At 38.1% G+C, this 22,772-nt stretch overlaps 1 protein-coding gene across 5 annotated transcripts in view; it reads left to right on the forward strand.

The window, feature by feature from the left end:
* LOC121326751 (choline transporter-like protein 5) overlaps positions 1-22,772 on the forward strand; it is a 64,685-nt gene that overhangs the window by 12,078 nt on the left and 29,835 nt on the right. For 4 of the 5 annotated variants that reach the window (XM_041270205.1, XM_041270207.1, XM_041270206.1 and 1 more), the window contains exon 2: positions 20,454-20,502. In XM_041270205.1, the coding sequence (XP_041126139.1) occupies positions 20,454-20,502 (49 nt within the window). Of the gene's footprint in view, positions 1-17,149; positions 17,419-20,453; positions 20,503-22,772 lie in introns of those variants that run through there. The other variant, XM_041270209.1, reaches the window with a different exon arrangement.

The following is a 22,772-nucleotide window of genomic DNA, read 5'->3' on the forward strand; positions in this document are numbered from 1 at the left end:
TCTATAATAAAATGACACTTGGCCTTCTACCCAGGAAAGACACAGTATTTAAAAGAGCAGCATATTAGCCCAGAGCTGAAGCAGTGTACGCTTCTTTTGAAAGCTGAGTGTGGATGATCAAGTGTGTATGACTTGGTAGAACTCGAATTCCCCCTCCTGAGAGTCTGTGCTCTAATATGTATGAGAAACAAGCAACTTTGAGTTCAATTTCCACTTCTCTCTCTTAAGATTTCTCAGCAAAGACTTTCCTGTAGGAGGTATTAGAAGCTTTGGGTAGCTCTGCCTTAATGTATTGCATGCTGTCTCTTAGCAGATAAGAGGATGCTGGGCTGACATCTTGAAGTGTGGGAGGTTTTGCAGCTCGGGATCCCCGAGGAATCACCCCTGGGTTCGTCTAAATGCAGAGTAGAATAATTAGAATTTCTTGCAGATTTGGTGGGCTGTCATCTTTTCCAATTTCCGTATACTTTCATTTTCAGATTCCGCATTTTTCAAAGCAGTAATTGATCAAACCGGCTGATAGTTTCAGCTTCTGGGGTGATACCTGCTGCTTTGCTCAACTTTTTAGAAAAATATATATAGAAAAATATATATATATATATATATATATATATATATATATATATATATATATTTGTTGCAGCAGCTGTAGAAGATAAAAACAAAAGCCTTGCCATTACTTTTAAGAGTATGCTAGAATTAAATAAACCCATACAATCCATACAGTGCAAAAGAACTGTCAATACTGTTATGTATTTGTGTAAAGCAGTAAAGCCTGGGCTCATGGTTTACACAACTGAGTGCTTGTGGCTTGTATTGTGTTAAACTGTTACATCAAAATGTTCCATAGTGACGAGAACACAATGTAAGGCATACAGATGCTCTATGATTAATTCTGCTGTATATTAACTACAGAACTCATTGACTGGGGTTCTGTCAGTGACATGTAAAATGATGATTAATCGCTGCAATTGTAACGTTCAGTTCCTTTTTGCTGATTGTAAAACAATCACGTCTAAGTTACTCTTGTGAAGCCATAACAGCAGTGGAGTAGCTGTAAGCTTTAAAGAAAATGACTGGGCTAGGCACTGGGCAGCAAATAAAAAAGTGGATTAACAAGATTGCTGCCCACCAGAGTGTCAGAAATGCAGTTTTGTGCCCTAAGATTCATACTGAGTTGATGGTATAATTTCTCAGTTAAAGACAGCTCCATGCAAATATGTGCTTCATACAGATCTGAGCCATCTATCCACCTGTTGCAGTAGCTGCTGCTCAGGCCTTTATGGATTCAGACTCAGAGAGGCCATTCTCACACTCCCAGGGCTGCACTAACAGACAGCTGTTGTCTGCAAAAACAATGCAGTGCAGGATAGGACCCCAGGAGCACGTGGGACAGCTGCTTGGCAGCAAAAAAATCTTCAAAAGCTGCTCTGTGATTGGCTGCCACTAACTGGGGCCTCTGAAAACAGCGATGTGAACACGAGGGTGGTGAAACAATGCAGGGGTCGGGTCTTGTCACAATTAGTGTGTTGTTCTGCAGGAATTGTCAGCTGCTCTAATGAGTAACATGGGATTCCATTTAAATCAGGCATTTAAAGCAGTAATCCCGAGAACAAGACCAACAACATCAACAACGTTCACACCATTCTTGGATCTTCTAGTTAAGGAAAATCTATTGCAAACTTTAATGATTGGAGATGTGCTTTATGACATAGCTAGAGATAACAAGACACCTCCAGACAAAACTTGTACTATGGTTTTAAAGTTAATAAAAAAACAAAAAACAAAACAAGAACAAAGAAAACAGACAAAAGTTAGAATTACAAGTTGGTATTTAAAACTGTTTAAAGTATTTGTTTAACCTTGAAGCTTTTACATTGTCCAGATATAACAGGTGTGACTGAAAGAACAGGAAATTATCTACCTGGAAGTGAATTGTGCCAACATTGTTACAAGGACACAAGTGAATTCATGAATGCCAGTATGTTGCACAATGCCTTTTTAGACATGGTTTACCAATCATATCCAAATATACATCAAAATGGTCTGTGGAAGTTCAGCATGAGTGCAGTGCCCTAACATCTCTGGTTGCCACTTGCCTATTGCTGTCAGTGGCCACAGGAAAAGTCTTCTGTTTTGACTAGCCAGCCCTTATTATTGCACTTGCTCTCTCTGCCCTCTTTTAACCCATCTCTTCATGCAGTCTACAGCAACCACTTCATTGACCCTTGTTTCTATGGCTACGCTCCTGAATGCTCCTGAAGTAGTATAATTGGAGCTTCTGCTGCTGTTGCTGGTGAATAGGACTGTCACCAGGTGGGTGTGTCAACTTGTAATGAATTCCACTGCTGTTGAAGCGAGGGCCAGGGAATGTGAGGCTGGTTCTGAGAATACATTGAAGGCAGTACGTTTAAAACTCATAACAGCCTAAGTTCTGGTGCTTGTTTTGCCAAAGGCAATTCATTAGATGCCTTCTGTTATTGTAAGGGCAACAGAAAAACTGGTACAGTAACCCACTGGATAGAGCTGTAAGGGGGGGGGGGTTAAGTGACTTGCTCAGGGTCACACACATTGAGGCAGTGGCTAGATTGAACTGGCAACCTCCTGGAAACAAGCCCCTTTCTTTAACCACTGGACTCTGTTTGGGCCGTGTGAATGGCTATGTGATGTTCGGGCAGTGTGAGTGGCTGTGTGATGTTCTGGTTGGACAGTGTGAGTGGCTATGTGATGTTCGGGCAGTGGGAGTGGCTGTGTGATGTTCTGGTTGGACAGTGTGAGTGGCTATGTGATGTTCGGGAGTGGCAGTGTGATGAGTGGCTGTGTGATGTTCTGGTTGGACAGTGTGAGTGGCTGTGTGATGTTCGGACAGTGGGAGTGGCTGTGTGATGTTCTGGTTGGACAGTGTGAGTGGCTGTGCGATGTTCTGGTTGGACAGTGAGTGGCTGTGTGATGTTCTGGTTGGACAGTGAGAGTGGCTGTGTGATGTTCTGGTTGGACAGTGTGAATGGTCGTCTGATATTCTGGTTGGGCAGTATGAATGGTTGTATGATATTCTGGTTGGGCAGTGGGAGTGGCTGTGTGATGTTCTGGTTGGACAGTGTGAATGGATATGTGATGTTCTGGTTGGACAGTGAGAGTGGCTGTGTGATGTTCTGGTTGGACAGTGTGAATGGTTGTCTGATATTCTGGTTGGGCAGTGTGAATCGTTGTCTGATATTCTGGTTGGGCAGTATGAATGGTTGTATGATATTCTGGTTGGGCAGTGTGAATGGATATGTGATGTTCTGGTTGGACAGTGTGAATGGATATGTGATGTTCTGGTTGGACAGTGAGAGTGGCTGTGTGATGTTCTGGTTGGACAGTGTGAATGGTTGTCTGATATTCTGGTTGGGCAGTATGAATGGTTGTATGATATTCTGGTTGGGCAGTGTGAGTGGCTGTGTGATGTTCCGGTTGGACAGTGTAAATGGCTTTGTGATATTCTGGTTGGGCAGTGTGAATATGGTTCTGCCATGTCTGAATCCCTCTTTACTGATGAACCCTGCTGGAAGACCGCAGCGGACCACTGCTACTCCCTATCTGTGCTTAGTCTTGGGAGAACTCTTCAAACATCTTAACAATTTAAGGAGGACAAACACAAAGTGCTAGAGTTCATTTAGCATCTGAACTTACCTCTTTACCCACATCTTTACTGGTCAAAAAACAGTAACCAATATGTTATGGAGAGGAAGGGATGTACAGCCCATTGTTTATTAAAACTAAAATAATTGCTTTTTTCTCAAAAGTGTATCCTGTTCATTTTTCTCTCTGTGAAACCGGGAACCATTTTTAAACCATTAAACTACACTTGAAGAGGCATTTATAAACCTTTAAACTGTATTGAGCCTTCCAGCAATGTGCTTTTTACTGAGAGAAATGACACCGTCGCTTGAATTTCATGGTAGAATGTATCCCCATTGCAACTTACATTATACTCTCAACCAATGACCAGTACAAAAAAAGCAATTTATAAAATGTCATCTGTTTACAAGTGGAGGAAAATGAAAAATGAAATGACATTATGGTTTATGCCTGGAGATATATTTTATAGAATAAGTATTAGAGGTAAAGGAAACAAACCAAAGAATTAGTAACTGATCACTTTTCCCAGTACATGTCTGCAGAAATTAATGTGTCCTGAGTCCACTGCGACTGGGAATTGAAAGCCCTAGACCAAGTGGTGCTTAATAATCCATAATTATTGCTCTGCATCATTATTCTCCATGCTGATTAGTACTATAGCTGCCATTAGCTAAACGTGTTTCATTCAGCCTTATCTCTCACTAATTGTTCTGATTCAATAGCTTTTATTTCACAACCCTTTCTTTAAAATGTCAGTTATTAGCTTCTTTTCGTGGAACATTACATTTGTTAGTAATTTCTGTTTCTATTATTGCACGCCCCTGTCCTGCTGAATTGTTCCCTGTTATAAGCCCAAGGGAAAGATGTATATCTTCACAGAATTTTTTACATGCAGACGACAGGTGTGTATCCCATATTATCAGCCATTAGCAAAGTCATTTTGCATGTCTTCTCTTAAAACTGTCAAGAAAACACCATCTTCTCTCGTAATTGATTAACATAGCTCAAACCTTTTTTTGCTGTGTTTGGTATGTTAATTAAAGGTGAACAGATAGTATTCCCTTTTTCTCAAGTTAGAGCCAGTAAAATCTCAGTGAATGACCCTATCATAGCAGTTACACTTATTTAGTGTCCTTCCTGTACAGACATCCCAGAAATCTTTTCCAAAGTAGTTTTAATTTATGCAAAAGCCAGATTAACAGCATAAATCTTCTGCAGCCTATCTCTGCATGCCTGATTAAACTGGGGAGAAAATTCCAGAGATCTCATGTGGCGCATAGCAGCTAAAACCACAGCAGGTCTGGGTGTGGAAAAGAAGGGTTTTATTTGAACAGGCATGTCCCAGTGTCTAGGTGTTCAAGTTTACATGTTCAATTTAGTATTATTTTTTTGACCCAACTTGATGAGTGTTAATCTGTCTTCAGTTACTGCAGTAGGCAGACAAGCATTGTACTGTATTGCAATATTTCTGGTTTGAATTCTTATTGACCTCTGTTTGAAGTATTCCCGTAGAAATAGCAGATAGAAATCAATTTTTAGGCCAAAGTCAGGTCCTGTAAGTGTCTGCTGAAGCTCATCGGGCATCAAGCCAGTGAAACAAGGAGAATTGGTGCCACCTATTCAAGCAGAGGCAATGCTTGTCCACTTAGTAAATAACAAATGGCAAAGTATCAGTTAATTAACAGAGTCATCATCTGGCAAAGGCATGGGGCTATAGCTGTCAAACACCACAGGTTCAGTGGTATGTCTTTATTATTCAGAATACAGTGTATACATTTAGATTGACAAGGAGGCAGTTGGTAGTGTGCTGCTCATGTTCACACTTTCACATCCAGACAGGAATCCAGGAACAGATAAAGGAAATACATGTCAGCACTTTTCTTTTGTTGAATGTGCCTTGAAAGACAGGGTATGAAAATGGACTCAAGCCATAAAGACACTGTACTAGCTGCCTCGAAAAGGTTTACTGAAATGTTTTTACAGTACCTCTTGTTAGATTAGAAGCTGAAGGTGACACGTTCTTTCAAATAGTACTTAAAATATAAAAAATGTGGATTCGGGATTGAAAGAATGCAAAAAAAGACCTTGTACTGTACTCAGGTTTATGTTACTTTACCAACTGACACTTGTTGTACACAGCCAAAATCCAAACGAAGGGAGCCTCATGGGAACAAAATGATCATGTTGCAGGGAGCATGGGTCCATACCATAGATCATCTTCTGGAAGGGATTTCTATTTGATTGTTCCTGCCCTGTTTGAAATCCAAGTCAAGCCAATTAAGCTTGCAGGGAATCCTTGGCTGAGCTTATTCATTTAAGGTGGACCAGGATATCTACAAGAAGATGGATAATATGGATATTTTCTTCTTCATTGGTAGATTGATTGCAGAGTTTTGTAGGAGGCTCTGAACAGAACTGGGATGAAAGAAGACCTTTTCTACTGCTCTCCTTGTTGAGTGGTGGAGCCAAGGACATTGCCAGCTGCATAATTGAAAGAACACATCGAAAGTGTTAGTTTTCATTTCAGCTTTTAGCTATAGAAGTACTGATTTAATTCAGGAGAGAATGTGCACCAGCAAACGAACACTAGAATGGCCCTTCAAATTGAGTCTGTGTGGGAATCTTTAAAAAGCTTCCTGTCGCTGACTATAAAAATAGTTTGTAAGTGTTGGTAGCGTTGCCTGAATTTATTCACTGCTTTTTAACAGTGTTACAGCGCAAAATGTTAAAGACTTTCTGCCGGCATGCTAGCTAGTGCATTTGCTTTCACTTCCTTCTGGTTGTCAGCAAGGTGCTTGGTGATGACATCGAAATCTGCTGTTCTAAGCAGCCAACTATTTTTGCTGAAGATATTTGCATGACGTATTTTCAGCTATCCTGTCTGTGGTAGTGGCTTCATTTGGTCTCAACGCATGTTTGAACCAAAATGACTTTATTTACACCGCCCCCTCCAAACGTGATGGCAATTGTTTCCCTTTCCAAACAGTCCCGGAACTTGATCAGAAACCTGCAAGTGATGGGCATCCTCTGCCATTACCACTGCAAGAATCTAAACAGTTGCTGGATCTGACCTACTTAAAAAACAAGCTGCATTCTAAAGATGAATTAAACAAGCTGAAATCCCTGTATAGCCTGACATTGAATCTACATCTGCTGCCCCAAATATAAGTATCCAGATTATTATGCATCGCCAATTATTTCCTCTTTTTAAAATGTATTAATGATGATTTGAATTCTTTGTAATGCTGATATCGGGGGCAGGTTTAAAAATATCTTTCTGCTCAATCTCTGTTTCAGCTCTAATCATTGCCTTATGGCTTTCGTCGAATGAAAATGCTTGATTTTAGAATAAGGTATTTCTGGCACAGCATTATAATCCCAACACATACATAAATTCTTAATGTGTACACAGCATGCAGAATGGCTAACCAGAGAGGGAGCAGCAGAATGGTGGTGCAGAGACCACAGTAGCAATTATATTGCACAGCAGTTGCTGTACTTCCTATCTTGCTGCTAGCCAAATGGGATTTTTAGAAAAAATATATATATATTTGGATAGTGGTTTTAAAAAAATAGACTGACTAATAGGCTGTTTAATAGGCTGTTTATTTAGATGTATTATGTATTATGCAAATCCCTTCAACCTTGTACTTCTCATAGCCAGTGCTCCAGATAAGGGTTTGGGTCTGGGAGTAACTTACCCTTTAATTTGAACACTGAGAGAGTAAAATGTATTTTCAGGGGGTAAAATGCAACATTACCTTGAAGTCGTGAGCAATCTCAATAAATACTGTACAATCTTTAATGGTAGTGGGCTTGGCATTAACAAAGAACCTTTCATTTTAACTGCAGTGCTACTTTGAACTACTGTACAACCACGTGTGTGTGTGTGTTCTACAAGGTTCTTTATCAGCTTAGTGCATTTTTTTCACACTGACTGCAAATTCATTACGTTACTTATATTTTAATATTAAATTCTTAAACACAGTGAACATGTTACAACTTCAATATAAATCCATACAGATAAATAAAATAATGAAATGCATTAATAAGTTATTAAATAGTTTGTTTAATATTATAGGCGCCTTTTTTTTTTTTTTTTTTTTTTTAGCGGTCAGCTCTGACAATGCTTCTAGTTGGATTTGTGCAGTAGCTGGACTGGGGTGTTTACGCTTCAACCTGTGTAGCAAAATGTTCTTATTCTTACTGTGATTGGCTGCAAAGACAACAGGGCTAGCCAGATAATGTTGGTTGTTTTTTCTTGTGTAGAGTTTCCTAGTAACTGAAGACATTGAATTCTGGGAGATGTAGTTTTTAGTGGAATTTTTAGTGGAGGCAGACAAGCTGTACAACAAAATTGCTATGTGTATTTTTATGCATTCAGTTAAAATTTAGTGCATATTTCAGATTTTTTAATGTGTAAAAACGGCAGGTATGCAGCTTATCTGGACCACTGCTCATAGTTGCCCTTCCCACCAACAGATCTGACATTTCTGACAGTCTCAGAGAATGTTCTCTGTCGATTTGATTGTCATAGAGTACGACAGCTAAAGATTATTATAATTTTTTTTTTTTTTTTTTTTTTTGCTCTGCCAAGTATTATTAGGTTGTGTTTTGCAGAAACATAAAAAGTGTCAGGCTTTATCATTAGGGAACACAAGCACAGGATTGAACATTGTTATCCCAGAGCAAATTGAATGGTGTTAAACCCTGATAAGGCCATTTGGAAATGGCTGTGTATTATTGCAATCCTAAATTGAAGCTTGGAGATTATTACAAGGTGTGAATACTCGCATTGTCTACTTGAACTGTTTTCCAACCCTGTGGTGTAAGTAGGATTTTCAACTTTACCCTGTACACTAAAGGCAGTAAACTAAACTGTATCATTGATTTGTTTACAATTAGACAAATAACTGATTACCCAAATCCACATACAGTGTGTGCAAAATCTAGAGAACAGCTCACGCAATAAAAAAGAACACCTAATATTCAGTACTGTATACAGCTATAGACACATTCTACAGGGTGTTTTGCGTCACCCTATAGAATAATTTTACATTAACATATTGAATTACACACCGCTTCAATATTATTTAGCAGTTTCTTTGATTACATGATGTTAAATGAAAGAGCTAAATTCTGCCCATCTACTTTTTGAAAAAAAAAAAAAATAATAATTCAGTCCTAACGTTCTAAGTGATACAAAACATTTGGCCATAGTTGTAGTAAACTCAACATTTTGTAACAGAATATACTGCTGTAAACTATTCAAGTAAGAACAAAGCAAACGAGTAAGGTACTGAATGAATGTAGTTTAGTTTAAACATTTTGCCATTCACCAAGTGTTTTAAAATTTTAACATGAGGGCTAAACAATTAGAAGCTGTTAGATAGCCTGAACCATGAATCCAAGTTGAAAACCTTGATGTTCTTATTGCGTTTCTTAAGTCTAATAAGATGAAGCCCTAGATGAAGATGAAGCAGATAAGCCCTGTGCTGTTTCCTTTTGTCTTGAGTCTACAAATTATATAGTCCTTATGACATAACATGTGCATCTGCTGTCAAAATGCGAATGAATTTGAATCACTCGAAAGACAAGGAGGTGTTGACTATCTCTCTTTGAAGCTAATGCCAGAACCCACTAAGGAACTGAAGCTTTCAAGTAGACTGAACGGACATCTTCATACATAAAGGAAACTTTGACAAGCTTGTTGTTGATGAGCTGAAAAATTATTTTAAAAAGTATACATTATTGTCTGCACAAGCAAAGAAAAAACAATATGAATAATACATTACTCGCAACAAAATCTAAGAACCCTGGGTGAAATGTACACAGAAAGATTCAACTGCCAAGCCAGCCTTCCTAAGATAAGAGACAGGTGAATCTTCAAGGCAAAGACGATGGAGGTTAAGTGTGTCAAAGCTCATGGTTGCAGCATGAGATGATGGGGATGTCTGATACAGTCCTGCACCAGGTATTGCTTTAATGAGCAGGTATTGGCTGAAATCTCTGTAAAGTGTATTAACATACTGTTTGGTTGAAGTGGTAATCTGGTTTAAATATACTGTACGGCATCCTTCATGCTGAGCGAGATTTGAAACACAGAGTGACATCATAAATAAAAAGAATTGCCTTCAGCAAAGCAAATTTATGTCTTAATGTTACAGGAAGGCAACTCTGTTTCTATATTGACTACCCAGAGGATGCATTGTTAAGTTGCCTTTATTACAAGATGAGACTAAAGTCCAACATGTAACATGCTAATATTAAATAGGATGGTGACCAGTGATTAAGTGGCATTAGATAATGTTTTAGAAGTTATTTATTTACTATGGTAAAAAGTGAAATAAGAAGCCAATATCCCAGGTTCCTCTTTACAATGTCAGGTTGGTGTTTTACAGACCTATAGATGACAGAACTATAGAGTAGATCATCATCCTGTCTTCGGTATGGGCACATTTTTTTTTTAATGAGCTGTCCTGTCTCTAGTCCAAGGCTGGCACAAGTCTTGGCAGTCACTATTGCAGAGATCCATTTTTGGTGTGAAAATTACGATGAAATATCCCACTGTGTTGTAAATGAGTAATGCTTGGGGTGCCGTGCACTTGTGAGATGTTTAGATTATGCTTTTTGTTCTCTTTGTTTTTTTAAAGGGGGTTTTATCTATTCAGGATTACCAAGCTATTTAGTAATTAAACTGTCTGAGTGGGTTAAAACTGGCAACACCCACAACACAGCTCCACATATTTAGCTAGAGCAAAATTTAAATGCACAAACCTGGGGATTCTTTAATATTGTACTGAAGAGGGAAAAGTTGTAAAGATTTGTGAGCAGGGAAAGGTCCCTTGAAAGGTTATGATTATAAGTAGCACTTAGTTCCCATTATTTGGTATCCAGGGAAAACTTGCATCATATTTAAAGCAGAAGAATTTCCCAGGACAGTGTAAAATGACTGTCATATCAGCATGCAGTGTGAAGGCTTGGCTATGGACTCCTGAGCACGATCTGCCAGTGAAGAAATGTTCAGGGCACAAATTGGTACATTATTATTTTCATTGAAGGAAGGGTAGCCATGCTTGCTGCTTATTCAGTTTGAGTAAATAGAGCCTAGTCAAACTATCACATAGTAGTGCTGGAAGATGAAGGGTAAGTATTACATTTGTAATGTTTGCCATTTATTGTAACCTAAAGCTGATTTGCTGTCTTTTTTGGACATATATTGCTCGGATTGCTTGTTACAGTACAACATAATGGGATAGGGTTGCAGTTATTCAAACTGTCAGTGCCTGTATCTATCAGCCATAATCATTTTAATCAGATACCCTACTCACAGTGTTGTCCTTTGATTGCGTTGAGCTGTAAGTGTGAAGCAACTGTCAGTGGATTAGGTAGTTAGGAGACAAGAGGGAAAGGAGGTTGTTTCATAATTTTACCCAGCTGGTTTGTGCGTGCCAGTAAAAATGTTACAAGGTAAGTACTGTAGTTGGGAGTGTGCGCCAGCCTGGATGTTTACTGTTGATTCTATTTGGATATTTGATTCAACACACAGGGATATTGTTGATCTGTACAAGCTGCTGGTTATCAAATTAACTAATTAAAATGTGTTTGTTGTAACAAGAGTTAGGAATGAATAGGGTATGCAGTAGGGATATTGGTTGTGTGTAATGAGCTGCCAGTTATCAAATTAACTGCACATCCAATATTAATATGTCTGGAATACTAAAATGTGTTTGTTGTGACGAGAGTTAAGAATAGATAGTGTATGCAGTTGGGTGTAACCACAGTGTCCTACAGCATTAAATATAGAGAATAGGCTGGTAACTATGAGAGCAAGTCCAGCCGAGCGGATCAAGGCACACTGGTGCTGCTGTGTTGACCTCCTGCACATACAGGCTGAGCGTTTGAATCCCAGACCTGTCTGTCAGTGTTGGATTGGCATTCGGCCTGGACATGTGTCAAGCTGTGTGTGGCAGGAGGGTCAAGGATCTCAGCAGAATGGTCATGGTGGGTCCTTCCAAGTGGGACTTGGGGAGGTATAACACAGACAGGCACTGGCTGGGCTTGTAGTTGATGGATCAGAAGCAGTTGTTGCAAAGCTCCATTCCAAAGGGTCTTTTTCCTCGACACAGAACTGCCAGTGTGTGTGCGCCCGGCGTTCAACACGCACAACGCTGTCTTTTTAGAACTGCTTGGATGGAGTAGAATTTTAATTTTTTTTTCTGAAAATACCGTAGATGTCGTTTTAGTAACACCCAAATAGTTTGTCACTTCTATATAAAGATTTTTAGATTTCTAATGATTTTAAATGTAATACTCACAGGAATATTGGGGTGCATTCTGTCAGAAGGGATGCTGATAAACTATAGATTTGTAGCCATTCTTTTTAAATGCTACTAATATATCAGAAAGAAAGGGAAGGGTATTTAGACATGGGATATACTTAAGCGTGCTAATGCGCTAATGTCACTAAGTTTTCAAATTTAGGGAATATCTAAGAGGCATTCCACTCATTGAGACTCCAGTGGCAAGATCATACGTAGTTGTGAATTACCTTATTGGAAGTAATTGAGAAAATCTCCTCTAATGAGTGTCTAGAGTGGTATGCTGTCCATGCTAGAGAGGCATTATTTGCAGTTCAATGCGAAATAGGTTATTGAACCCAAATGCTTACTAATGGAATACTGCATTGCTTCTGCCTGAGATGGAAGCTCTCATTCGCAAGGAGCCCAATTAATTATTCTCTCTTAGCCCAATTCATTAGGAGAAATTCTATATATATATATATATATATATATAACTTATATATATATATTTATTTATTTATTTTACATATATTTTTATTCTGTTTTTTTGTTCAAGTATTTACCCGTTTATCTTATAGAATTGTCTATTGCCAGTAACAGTGTCCACTGTTACATCAGGAGTTGTCATTTCTGATCAGGCACAATGGACTGATATTTATTATTAGAATCCTTTTTAATTGTATGATTAGAAACCTTGTGACTTTAATCCACCAATCAGGAAGCCTCATTATAGGGCATTACCACAGGGTTGATGACTGCATTATTCAGATGTTTAAAATAACAAAATGGAAGTAAAATTATATAACAAAACAACACAGAAAGTAAATGAATCTGTATTTTAAAAATTTGTAAATAATTAAACTAGCAATAATGGCACTGTTTACTAGTTTGTTATCACAATAAAAGCCTGGTTCTTACAGTAGTAGTCTCCGGCTAAGAGAACACCCTTCGTGAAGCAAGCAAAGTGTTCTTATAGCCGAAGTGTTCTCCAAGACGGAGTTAGCAACCAGACACAATATGCAACAACAAATAAATACATATGTATTGTCATGACGCACGTGCATCAACATATGAAATGAACTGAATAAGTAAAAGCAAAACAATATAAAATCTGTGTTAATAAACTATAATAATAAAGTAGCAGACAAACTGACATTAATAAAACAAAAGCAAAACAACACGGTCAAAAAGCTTAAATCGCTATGTACTATGAAATTAGCTGGAAGGTGTGTTTCGGTCTATCACACTGGCAGGGGCAAAAGTAATGGCCGTTGCTTAGGGTTAACTTAACGCTAATAAACTGTCAAACTAAATTAGAACAGCACCCCTACACATGTTACAAAACGCAGCACAGACATGCACATTATTTAACAGAATGGTGAAGCAACTCACCAGAACAGGAAACACCAAATTGCTCCCCGAGTTCTGTCTGATTCGTTTTTGTTTTTTTTTTGTGTGTGAAGAGCTCGAACAATTTCCAACTTTGTGTAGCAAGAGAAACAGAGGCGCATTTTGGTGTTTGTTTACATGGCATTTTGTAACGATGAGCTACACTCGTGGAAATGGGGTCCGTTTTCGCGCTATGACCAGGTCATCTGGTTGTGTGCTTTCACGATGCCGTCACTGGACCTAGCGGTCATGGGTCCATTAAACCAGTGAACTGGGTTTGGGTTTGTGGCACAGTTCATAGTTGTAACCAGGAGTTTTACAACTTGTTTCTGTAAGCTTTTCATAATTGTTAAGTAGATTATTTTTGTTTTTCTGTAAATAATAAAAACGGCACGATTGTGTAAATGTGTGTAATGTTTTAATGTAAAATGGTTTGTGTAGATTATAAAGTCATGTAAAATAATGGAGCTGATCATATATGTAATCAAGAGGCTGTCGGTAACAGAACAAGGCACTGTGTAAACCTTTTGTGTGTTGAAATAACGTGTAAAAAGTGTCTTGTGATCAGAAAACGGCTTAGCTATTCAAGGTAGTGAGAAACAGGAGTGAAAATATGTAGTTAGAACTCCGTTTTCACATTACTAGCGTGAAGTACAATTAAGCACTTGGAACAAACTGCCTATAGTCCGTGTACATAGCAATGCAGTCTAACACGTTTGCCTAGACGTCTAGAGATATGTTTTGCATTATTTATTGGTATAGAACTTCTGACAGCCATGTCTGTGACATTAGTCAGTGTTCTATACAGAACCAACCTGTTGGTTCATCAATAATACTCATAACTGCTGCGACTACATTTTAAACCTCTGCCATTTTTTAATTTACCGGGTTCGTTCTTGTGTTGTGGTCACCTTCATGGGTTTTTGGTCAAAAGTCGCTTAACCCGGTTCTGTCAAAACATAAAAACGCATGAATACAAAATAATTCAATGATATGACGGCAGTTCTGGAAAGAACCAATCAGTGTCCCCCAACACACTCAAGATGACAAGTCACTTTTTTACAAAGCAATACTGTATCCATTGTGAACGAATCTCTATCGGTACCAAGAAGGTGTTCTTTTAAGCAAAATTTCTGTTCCTTTAGCCGAAGCATTTACTATGGGAAACATCTGTTACACCACAAGGGTGTTCCCTCAGGTGAGGTGTTCCTAAAACGGAGACTACTATAATGCCATCTTTTCAGTACAACGTTTAAACTTTTATTATTGGCATCATGCTGGGCAAATTGCTAAGCATGTTTTAAGAGTTTTATGGTATGTGTCTATTTTTTTTTTTAAATTTGACTTGCTTCTTAGACTTTTCCAAAGGGACCCAGAGTCACTACAGCTACACTGCTTGTATGGGCTAGAGGAGTGCAATAAAACTGCTAACCACTGCTGTTTAAATATCTGAAAGACAGTGTCCTCTTCATCCAGTGCTTCAAGATCCTGGCTTGTTAAACAGCAAAAGAGTTCTGCACAAATTCTATATCGTTCACTTTTTATTTAGCAAGTGCAAAAAGATAGCATGTGGTTGAACTAATCTAATCCGTCTCCCGGTGTGCTAAGCCTTACATCCTCAAGCTGTTGGCTTTCAAGTTGAATTGAAGGCTTAATAATAAGACACTAGGACATATGAGGACCATCCCAGCCACCCAATTGATCACATTGACACAGCTCCCTAGCCCTTTCAGGCTCAAGTCTAATGTAATAAGATAAAGTGGTCTAAGTTAATTTTGGATTGAGGACACAAGCTGTTGCCATAGGTGCAGGCTGTGACTACTAATCATATTGAAACTAAGGATTAACTACCAGTCCTGGTCATTACTTGAAGACAAAGTTTATAGTGTCAATATCATGGGATTCCTAAAAACAACTCTTTTGGGATTCAACCTTTCACCAAGACATGCGCCAAGAGTGTAAATAAGATTCCCAAATTGAACGCAGTGGAACCCAATGTGCACTCTAATGACGTTGCATTTTTTTTGCTTGGATTTTGTTACTGGTTTTAAAAGCTGTTGTATGGAAGTGTGCTAGTCTTCTGTGTCAGCTTTAGGCTTCTTAAGTGGTAGCCATTGATGGACTCAGTGCTCATAAGAGTTGTCAGATTAATTGGGTTTGTTCATCTCCTGTGCAGGTACGGCATTGTACGGGCAATGCTAACCATATTCTCACACATACTTGTAAACTTGTTCTGGTTTAAGCAGTGGTCCACTTAGATCTTAGTGGAATAAGGGCTCTTGTTGCTCTTTGAGAGAGTCCAGAGCTCCTGGCCTAGCGCTGTAATTCACATCCACAGTGATTTTCCTCCACAAGAGGAGAGAGCTGCTTGCATTTGTTATATTTTCTTCTGGGTTAACTTAACAAAGCTGCGTCAGGAAGCAGTTCCTGATGCGTAGCTACAGTAGCAGTTGATACAATCACGAAATGAGACGGTATTCATTTTCGTACTTCATAAAAAATATTGCGGCTCTTGTACATCAAATATTCCAGAACATAGTTAGCTAAAGGAACTTGAGCTGTTGCGCTATCCACTCTCAGCACTAGGTGGAGTCTAGTGGAGACCATGGAAATGAATGATGTATTACAGCAGAAGCAGCTTGTGATTCATACTGCATGGTCGATCGCTGGCATTGATCCAGCTCGCTGTGAATGGGAGTGAATCTCTTATTGAACAGCACCTGCTTGCAAGCCTGTAATGATGCTGCTTGTGGCAGTAAATTTAAGAAACAAGTGAAAATGAACTAGTACAGCCACATGCTGGTATATAATATGAATTGGCAGTATTATTCTCCGGGGATGACAATGCCAGTAGTCACCAGTCACCTCCTGGTACGAGATGTACAGGGATTTCACAAAGAAAAAATAGAATAATGACTAATGGAGCAACAGCTGCAACGATGATTTTTTTTTCAGATAGCTTGTGTTGTACACATCAGTGAGAGGTCACTAAGAACAAAACCACCTCAGTTCCCCTCTGTAATGATACAGAGACTTTTAGCCATAGCAGAAGATCATTGTCTATACAGAGGACAGAAAAGCTGAAGATTCACGCACCACAGTTTTGTGATGATGAGTCAAAGAGCCCCAGCTTGAAGCAAGTGCAAATGCAACTTAAGACAGTTGAGTGCATTTTACTGTTTGAAGGTAGTTGGCCCCAACCTGATGTACTGTTGTTATGTAGTTCGTGAAATGAAAAGTCAAAGCCTTGAATTGCAAAGGATGGTTTTGTTAAGTAAATGTGCAACTCCTGTTATAAAGCGCCATACTGATGTCTGAAAAAAATACAGGTCCTGACAGCCTCATAAGCATCATACTTTTTAACTGTTAGACAAAATATTTACAAAATACTTACAAACTGCAGCTATAATCATTTTGTTTATTATTAATAGCATTTTAATTAAATTATACCTAATCACGTTTTCATTTACAATGTAGGGAACACACTGTGTCGCCCAAATGCTTATAATGAAAACATGTACAGTATTATGTTTTCCCTTCATTGTAAATAAAAACGTTATTTGGTATAACACCAGTTTTTAAGTAATGTATTCTGTAAATATTTCTCTGTCCATTCTTTCGTAGATAAAACGAAAGTCTGTTACCCCAAGTCTCATGAACAACTGGGAGACTTCAGCCATGCCGTTAATATGTTATATTTCAGTGGTGAGACACAGAGAAACAGTGAACTCTCGTTGACAGATTGCCAAGGTTGTTTGCTGGTAAGAGCCTGACAGAAAGCATACCCTGTACAGTGCATCACTATTTGTTTGGAAAGCTGAGTGCAGGTGCAGCTGGGATGATCAGCAGTGTTCTGGGGTTTGGAAATTCAGCTAGTTATTGCAGGAGGCTCCTTGCTTCAGAAAGCCACTCTTTTTGGAGCTACTGTTGGTCAGCTGAGTGCCTGCATTTCCTCTTTGCTGGTTAATTGTTAACTTGTTCTTAAAACATTGGACTTGATTTGAGGTGGGATAAGGACTGTAAAATAATCTGAGACAACAGCAGCTGTTCAGTGCAAGAAACCATAACATGTCCCAGAGAGAGGAGGACTACTATGGGAAGCATGGTAAGCATTTCTGTGATTTCATGAAACTGAACAGTGCAGGAACGCTGCAAGTCATGGCCTTGAAACAGTAAGGTTAAAGTGCACTAGTTGCTTTGTATTTATTTATTTTTCTGTCCGATTTAGTTTGTTGTTTTTGTAATGCTAGGAGAGCATGACTGTAATGTTCAGCTCTGGGTAGTAGTACATGTAATTGTAAAGTCAATTTCACAGAAGTGAGTTATGTTCCTGGTGTAATGCAGCATATTTTGCTCATTGAAACGTTTGTCTATATGTGTTTCTTTTCAGTTCTGCTATATTCCCATGTTATGCCTATCGACAAATACTTTTGCTTTTCTGATTGAACTGTGGTTGACAGGACATATTTGCAGAGTTATGCTGTAGAAATGTATTAAAAGTAATTTGTTAACTGAAATTTGTGATAAGTACTGTCGTGTCATTTACTACGATGACATCCTCAAAGTGTAAAGACAGAGAGAAAAGGGTGTAAGAGAAGATATAACATGTACATCAGTAGTTGCCGAACACAAGACCATTTGTTGTGGCTTTTAAATGTAAAGTAAGAATCCATTTTAAACTTTTTGGCAATATTTTTAAACAAAAATGTGTCCCAATAAGACCTTTACATAGTAAATTTATATTGTTGCTGTATCAAGTTAGACCAGCTGGGTTCCGTGAAATCAGTAGGAAAAGGTCGCCCCAGTTAAACACAGTGCTGTACACTGTGTATCTGTGTTCGACTGTGCTTGCCACTGGAGGTCACCCTGTCTATCTACACAGACATTTTACAACTCGCATAACAGCTAATGTATTATTTTTAAACAAATCTTTACAAAGTTACTGATTCATCTGTTCTGCAAACATTTGCAGTTCCATTTAACAGTTGGATACAGTACAGCAGGACTGGCTTGGTTTTATTTGCACAAACCTTTGATTGATTGAATAATTATAATAAATTAAATCCCAGCTATATCCGTGCATGGTCATTAAACAGCCTGAGCCCCTGCTGTGTTTACATTTCACTCTCAATCCCTGTTTCTTTGCTTAATTTTACCGTTCATAGCATTGCTGGCAATGGAATAACGTCTCGCTGCAGTATGTTATTCAACACATTCATTCACAAGAAAAAAAAAAAAGCTGTGAATTGAAATTGCTATTGAACTCCCCTACAAGACAACGCTAGCAAGTTCATCTCAAGTGACAGTTTAATATTGCTTTGATTTTGTCCCTTCCATATAGGCTCAGTAAACGTGACCAGTACTTATATATTGCTCCTGCATAGAAGAAATCCAATCTATTTTCATATATCACTTTATCCATAACTATTAAATACTCAGCAATGCTGAATTGACAAATGCTAAAAGAAACTGAAGACATCAAAAAAAAATTCTAGTTGAAATGTTTGTCGCTGAAAAAGACTTCTCATCAAATCGTTGGTCATGGAGTTGTAGTTTCTTTTAGTATTTATAAATATAGCGCTTTAATGGCAAATCAACTCTCATTTATTACCTAATATAAAGAAAGAGATGTCACACAGGCTTCAGTTAGTAAGCCAGGTCAAACAGATTTAATCTGAGCCCTGGTCTAAGTCAGCAGCACAGGAGTTGTTCTCTGTAGGGTTGGGGCTGTGCATTGAAACACTCAGCCAAACAGCAGGTTCAGTGAGACGAGTCGCTTCCCTAAACACTAGGGAGCTACTTTGGGGTGTAGACTGACATTCTTCAGAAAAACAAATCTTCTAGACCATGTGCAGTGTTTTTAAAAGTGAGCTGCCGAATTTTCAAACCGCTCCACTACCTGCCACAAAAGAAGAAGCCTCACCTTTCCCATTTGTATGTTAGTACACAGCTCCCCTTGTCGGTACCTGCTGAAGCGTTTCTGAGCATGATCCCAGTGTACCTCTGGACTGAAAGGTTTGTGACAGCTTCAGGTTTGATTCAGTTGTCAGGGTTGCCAGGATTACAAGCCCACATTACAGTACAGTGCATTAAGGTAACAATCGTCACTGGGCTTTTTTTTTTTTTCTTTCTGGGTACTATCAGAAAGGTTTAGTAGCAGTGATAACACAGAGGCTATACGCATTTACGTGTGTGGGGCTGCAGTGGCATGTGTTTTTAAATGTGATGTGTGCTTGAGAGCTATGGACAGGGTGTCCTCATGAGTAATAGCAAGCAAGTCCCTTGCAGTACACTGTGAGATAATGAAGACAGGAATGAAATACCTATAGACTGTACTGAAATCCGTGAGAGAATCCGATGTCTTGAGCGATGTTGTTTAACACTTAAAAAAAAAAAAAAAAAAAAAAAAAAAAAGCTTTTGATCTTCATTGTTATTTTTGTTCTCTCAGATTATGCCCGTCTTTGTTGTTCTACTTGAAAAAAAAAAAAAAAAAAAAAAAAAAACGTCAACAGCCAAATGAAGAGTAAATGTAATTTTATTTTTAACCTTTTTAGAGAAAACATTTTTGTTTCATTTGCTTTTCATCTAAAGTATTTACCTATTGTGTTTTGGGACTATCTGTTACTCTTTTTAATGAACTCAGGTCATTGGTCGAGAGGAGGAATGGCTGTTGTTGGTTTCTGTCAACGTTACTTAACACATTTATTTATCTGAAACCCTGTTCTTAATAATAATAATAATAATAATAATAATAATAATAATAATAATAATAGTAGTAGTTGATGGATACATATTTTCTTGTCATAAGGGACAAAAACTAAATTATCTATTATTCATTTATTTATTGCAGTACTTTCCACCCTGTGAAGTTTTGTATTGAAGCAGACAGTATATCCAATATCAGTGGTTTAGATAGGGATGCATGGCAAAGCAATGCACTGCTTCAATGGGGAACTGGGGGCTTGATGTCCCCGGGTGTTCTATTTTTCATGGAAATATAATTGTGAAAACTAACCCCAGCAGTGCCTTTCAAGGTTCTGTAGCCATGTGTGTTGTTCTTGTAAGCTGATCTTTGCACACTGCTGTTTGTCATTGTTGTTCTCTACAGCAGGCTTACCTGTTTGTTTTGTTGCCTACAGGTGAACCTCGCAAGTTCGACCCTGCATTCAAAGGGCCTATCCACAACAGGTATTACACGCTTGTCTTGTTATTTTGTAGCTGGATTTCTTCTTTATTCTGTGACTTGGAATAGGAAATAGGATTCTTTTTATTCCACTCTACTCGTGCTTTTTGTTTTTGGTTTCAATCGCTTTTCTTTTAAGCAGTGTTTTGTTATTCTTACACTCTTTCACTAACACTTGCAATTTGTAGCTGCATACCAGTGAAGCTTGCTGTATGTTAAAATAACTACTGGTTTACTAACGATCACATGAAAGACATTCCCTGGTTTCTTTCCAGTTTCCTACTCAGTGGGCTCCATACATAATTGCACAGTTACTGTATACAGAGATTTGATTATTCCAACAGTACATTTTATTGTTAACAATTTAATGTAGAATTTTACAATCAATCAATGTCCTAGTGTTATATAATATATATCTATATATATACAGAGATTTGATATTCCATACCATATGTTAACAATTTAATGTTGTAGAATTGTACAATGTTCCTTAGTACTATATATATATATATATATATATATATATATATTATAGCATGACCATCTGGTAGACTTACCATCTTAATAATACCAGTCTGGAATTTCTAAGTCATGGAGATGAATGGAACTACATTGAACACATGGAGATTAAAAAGAACTATGCTGATGAGACCAGTAAAACACACCACAGGAAACAAAACAAGACCTTACATAAATCTTCTGCTGTACAGTGTGGGTTAGTAGATTGTCAAAATGCTTTATTAAGGATTTCTTGTCTGGAGGGTGGGGGTTTTATGCCAGTTATCTTTAAGGCATCATGGTAAAACACAACGCTTTTAAAATGAATCAAAGAACTTTGCTGCCTTTACGCATCAGAAAAATCACAAGCCATTTGTAGTGCTTGGAGAGCTGCAAAAACTGCTCTGCATCCCGTAGCAAGACCCCCCAAAGCAATGTTTATTAGTGGCAATTAGGGATTCAAAATGCTTTTGCAAGTGACTCTTAAATAATCTTAACTAGACTAAATCAAAAACTCACAAAATATTTAAATAGTGATAGGGGTAGCAAAATATGTGTTGTCAAATCTAGAATACAGTGACGTTCTCTGCAGGTGAACAGTACAGCACAACAGAATGGTCCTGTAGTCTTTTCTTGCAGGTTCTGCTTTGATACAAAATCTGTGCAATAACAGAGGTGACTTATAAATTAACCGACAAGCATTTCAGATGTAAGTCTTTCTCAGTGTCTGTATGGGTGAAATGCCTAAGGCGTCTCAAGATACACTAGATTTAAGAAGACATTGGGAAAGACCTTTCTAAGTATTTCTGGATAAGAGGGAAGTAACCTTGACAGAAGCAGGTTATTCACTGTGTGTGTTCACCTCCCTAAGGGTTTTTTATTGCAGTGTAATGTCTGCTGGTTGTGATGTATGGATCAAGCAACAGCAATGCATAAAGAACAGGAATCCCACGTTTACAGAGCCAGCTGTCTGTCTTCCTGGAAGGATCAGAACCGTTTAAAAAAAGAAACACTTCATTAAGGATGCTGATTGTTTGGACAGTATAATAAAATGAAATCTTACAATAAGAACTATCATCAACCTAAACAGTATTTAGAAATTGGTGCTTTATCACATAACATGTTAAAATATGTTAAGTTACTGCAGCTTATTAAACCTGGAAAGAAGATTTTGACACTGAATGAATCAAAGGGACTTCAGTTTATTTATTTATTTTTATATCCAGATTGGAAATTCTAAATTAATTTCTGTATATTCCTTTGGCTCGGTTTTATTATCTGTGAAGATATTAAAGGGTCTGAAGTATGTAGCAATTATATTTTAACTCCTTGCACTGTGTGAACACTGTTGTCCCATGACCTGGCATAGCTGCAGGAGCTGTCTGATGAATTGCGGGGAGAGAGCTTCTGCACTACTTTAGGAAATTCTCTTTGTTGTATCAGCCAAAACTATCAAATGGGGTCAATATGATCTCACCCAAACTATAAATCAGAAAATGACTTATTTTGTAGAAACTTGGGTGGTAAATTATTAACACTGCAATGGTGCTCAGCCTTATAATTTACACACAATGAGCAGCACAGATTTTAAGGTGACCTTCTCGATAGAGGTGTTAATCTTTTGCAGTTTACAGCTGTCTCTTCACCCCTTGGTTCATAAAGACGTGGTAGAAGTAACTGACATATTGTAATCTGCTAGCATCTGATGCATAGGTTGGCAGGTGAAAAGAGTCTATTTGCCTGATAGGTGAAATGCAGGTACAACAAAAACTGTTGT

The sequence above is a fragment of the Polyodon spathula genome, chromosome 14 (assembly GCF_017654505.1).
Source record: "Polyodon spathula isolate WHYD16114869_AA chromosome 14, ASM1765450v1, whole genome shotgun sequence".
NCBI classification, from domain to species: domain Eukaryota; kingdom Metazoa; phylum Chordata; class Actinopteri; order Acipenseriformes; family Polyodontidae; genus Polyodon; species Polyodon spathula.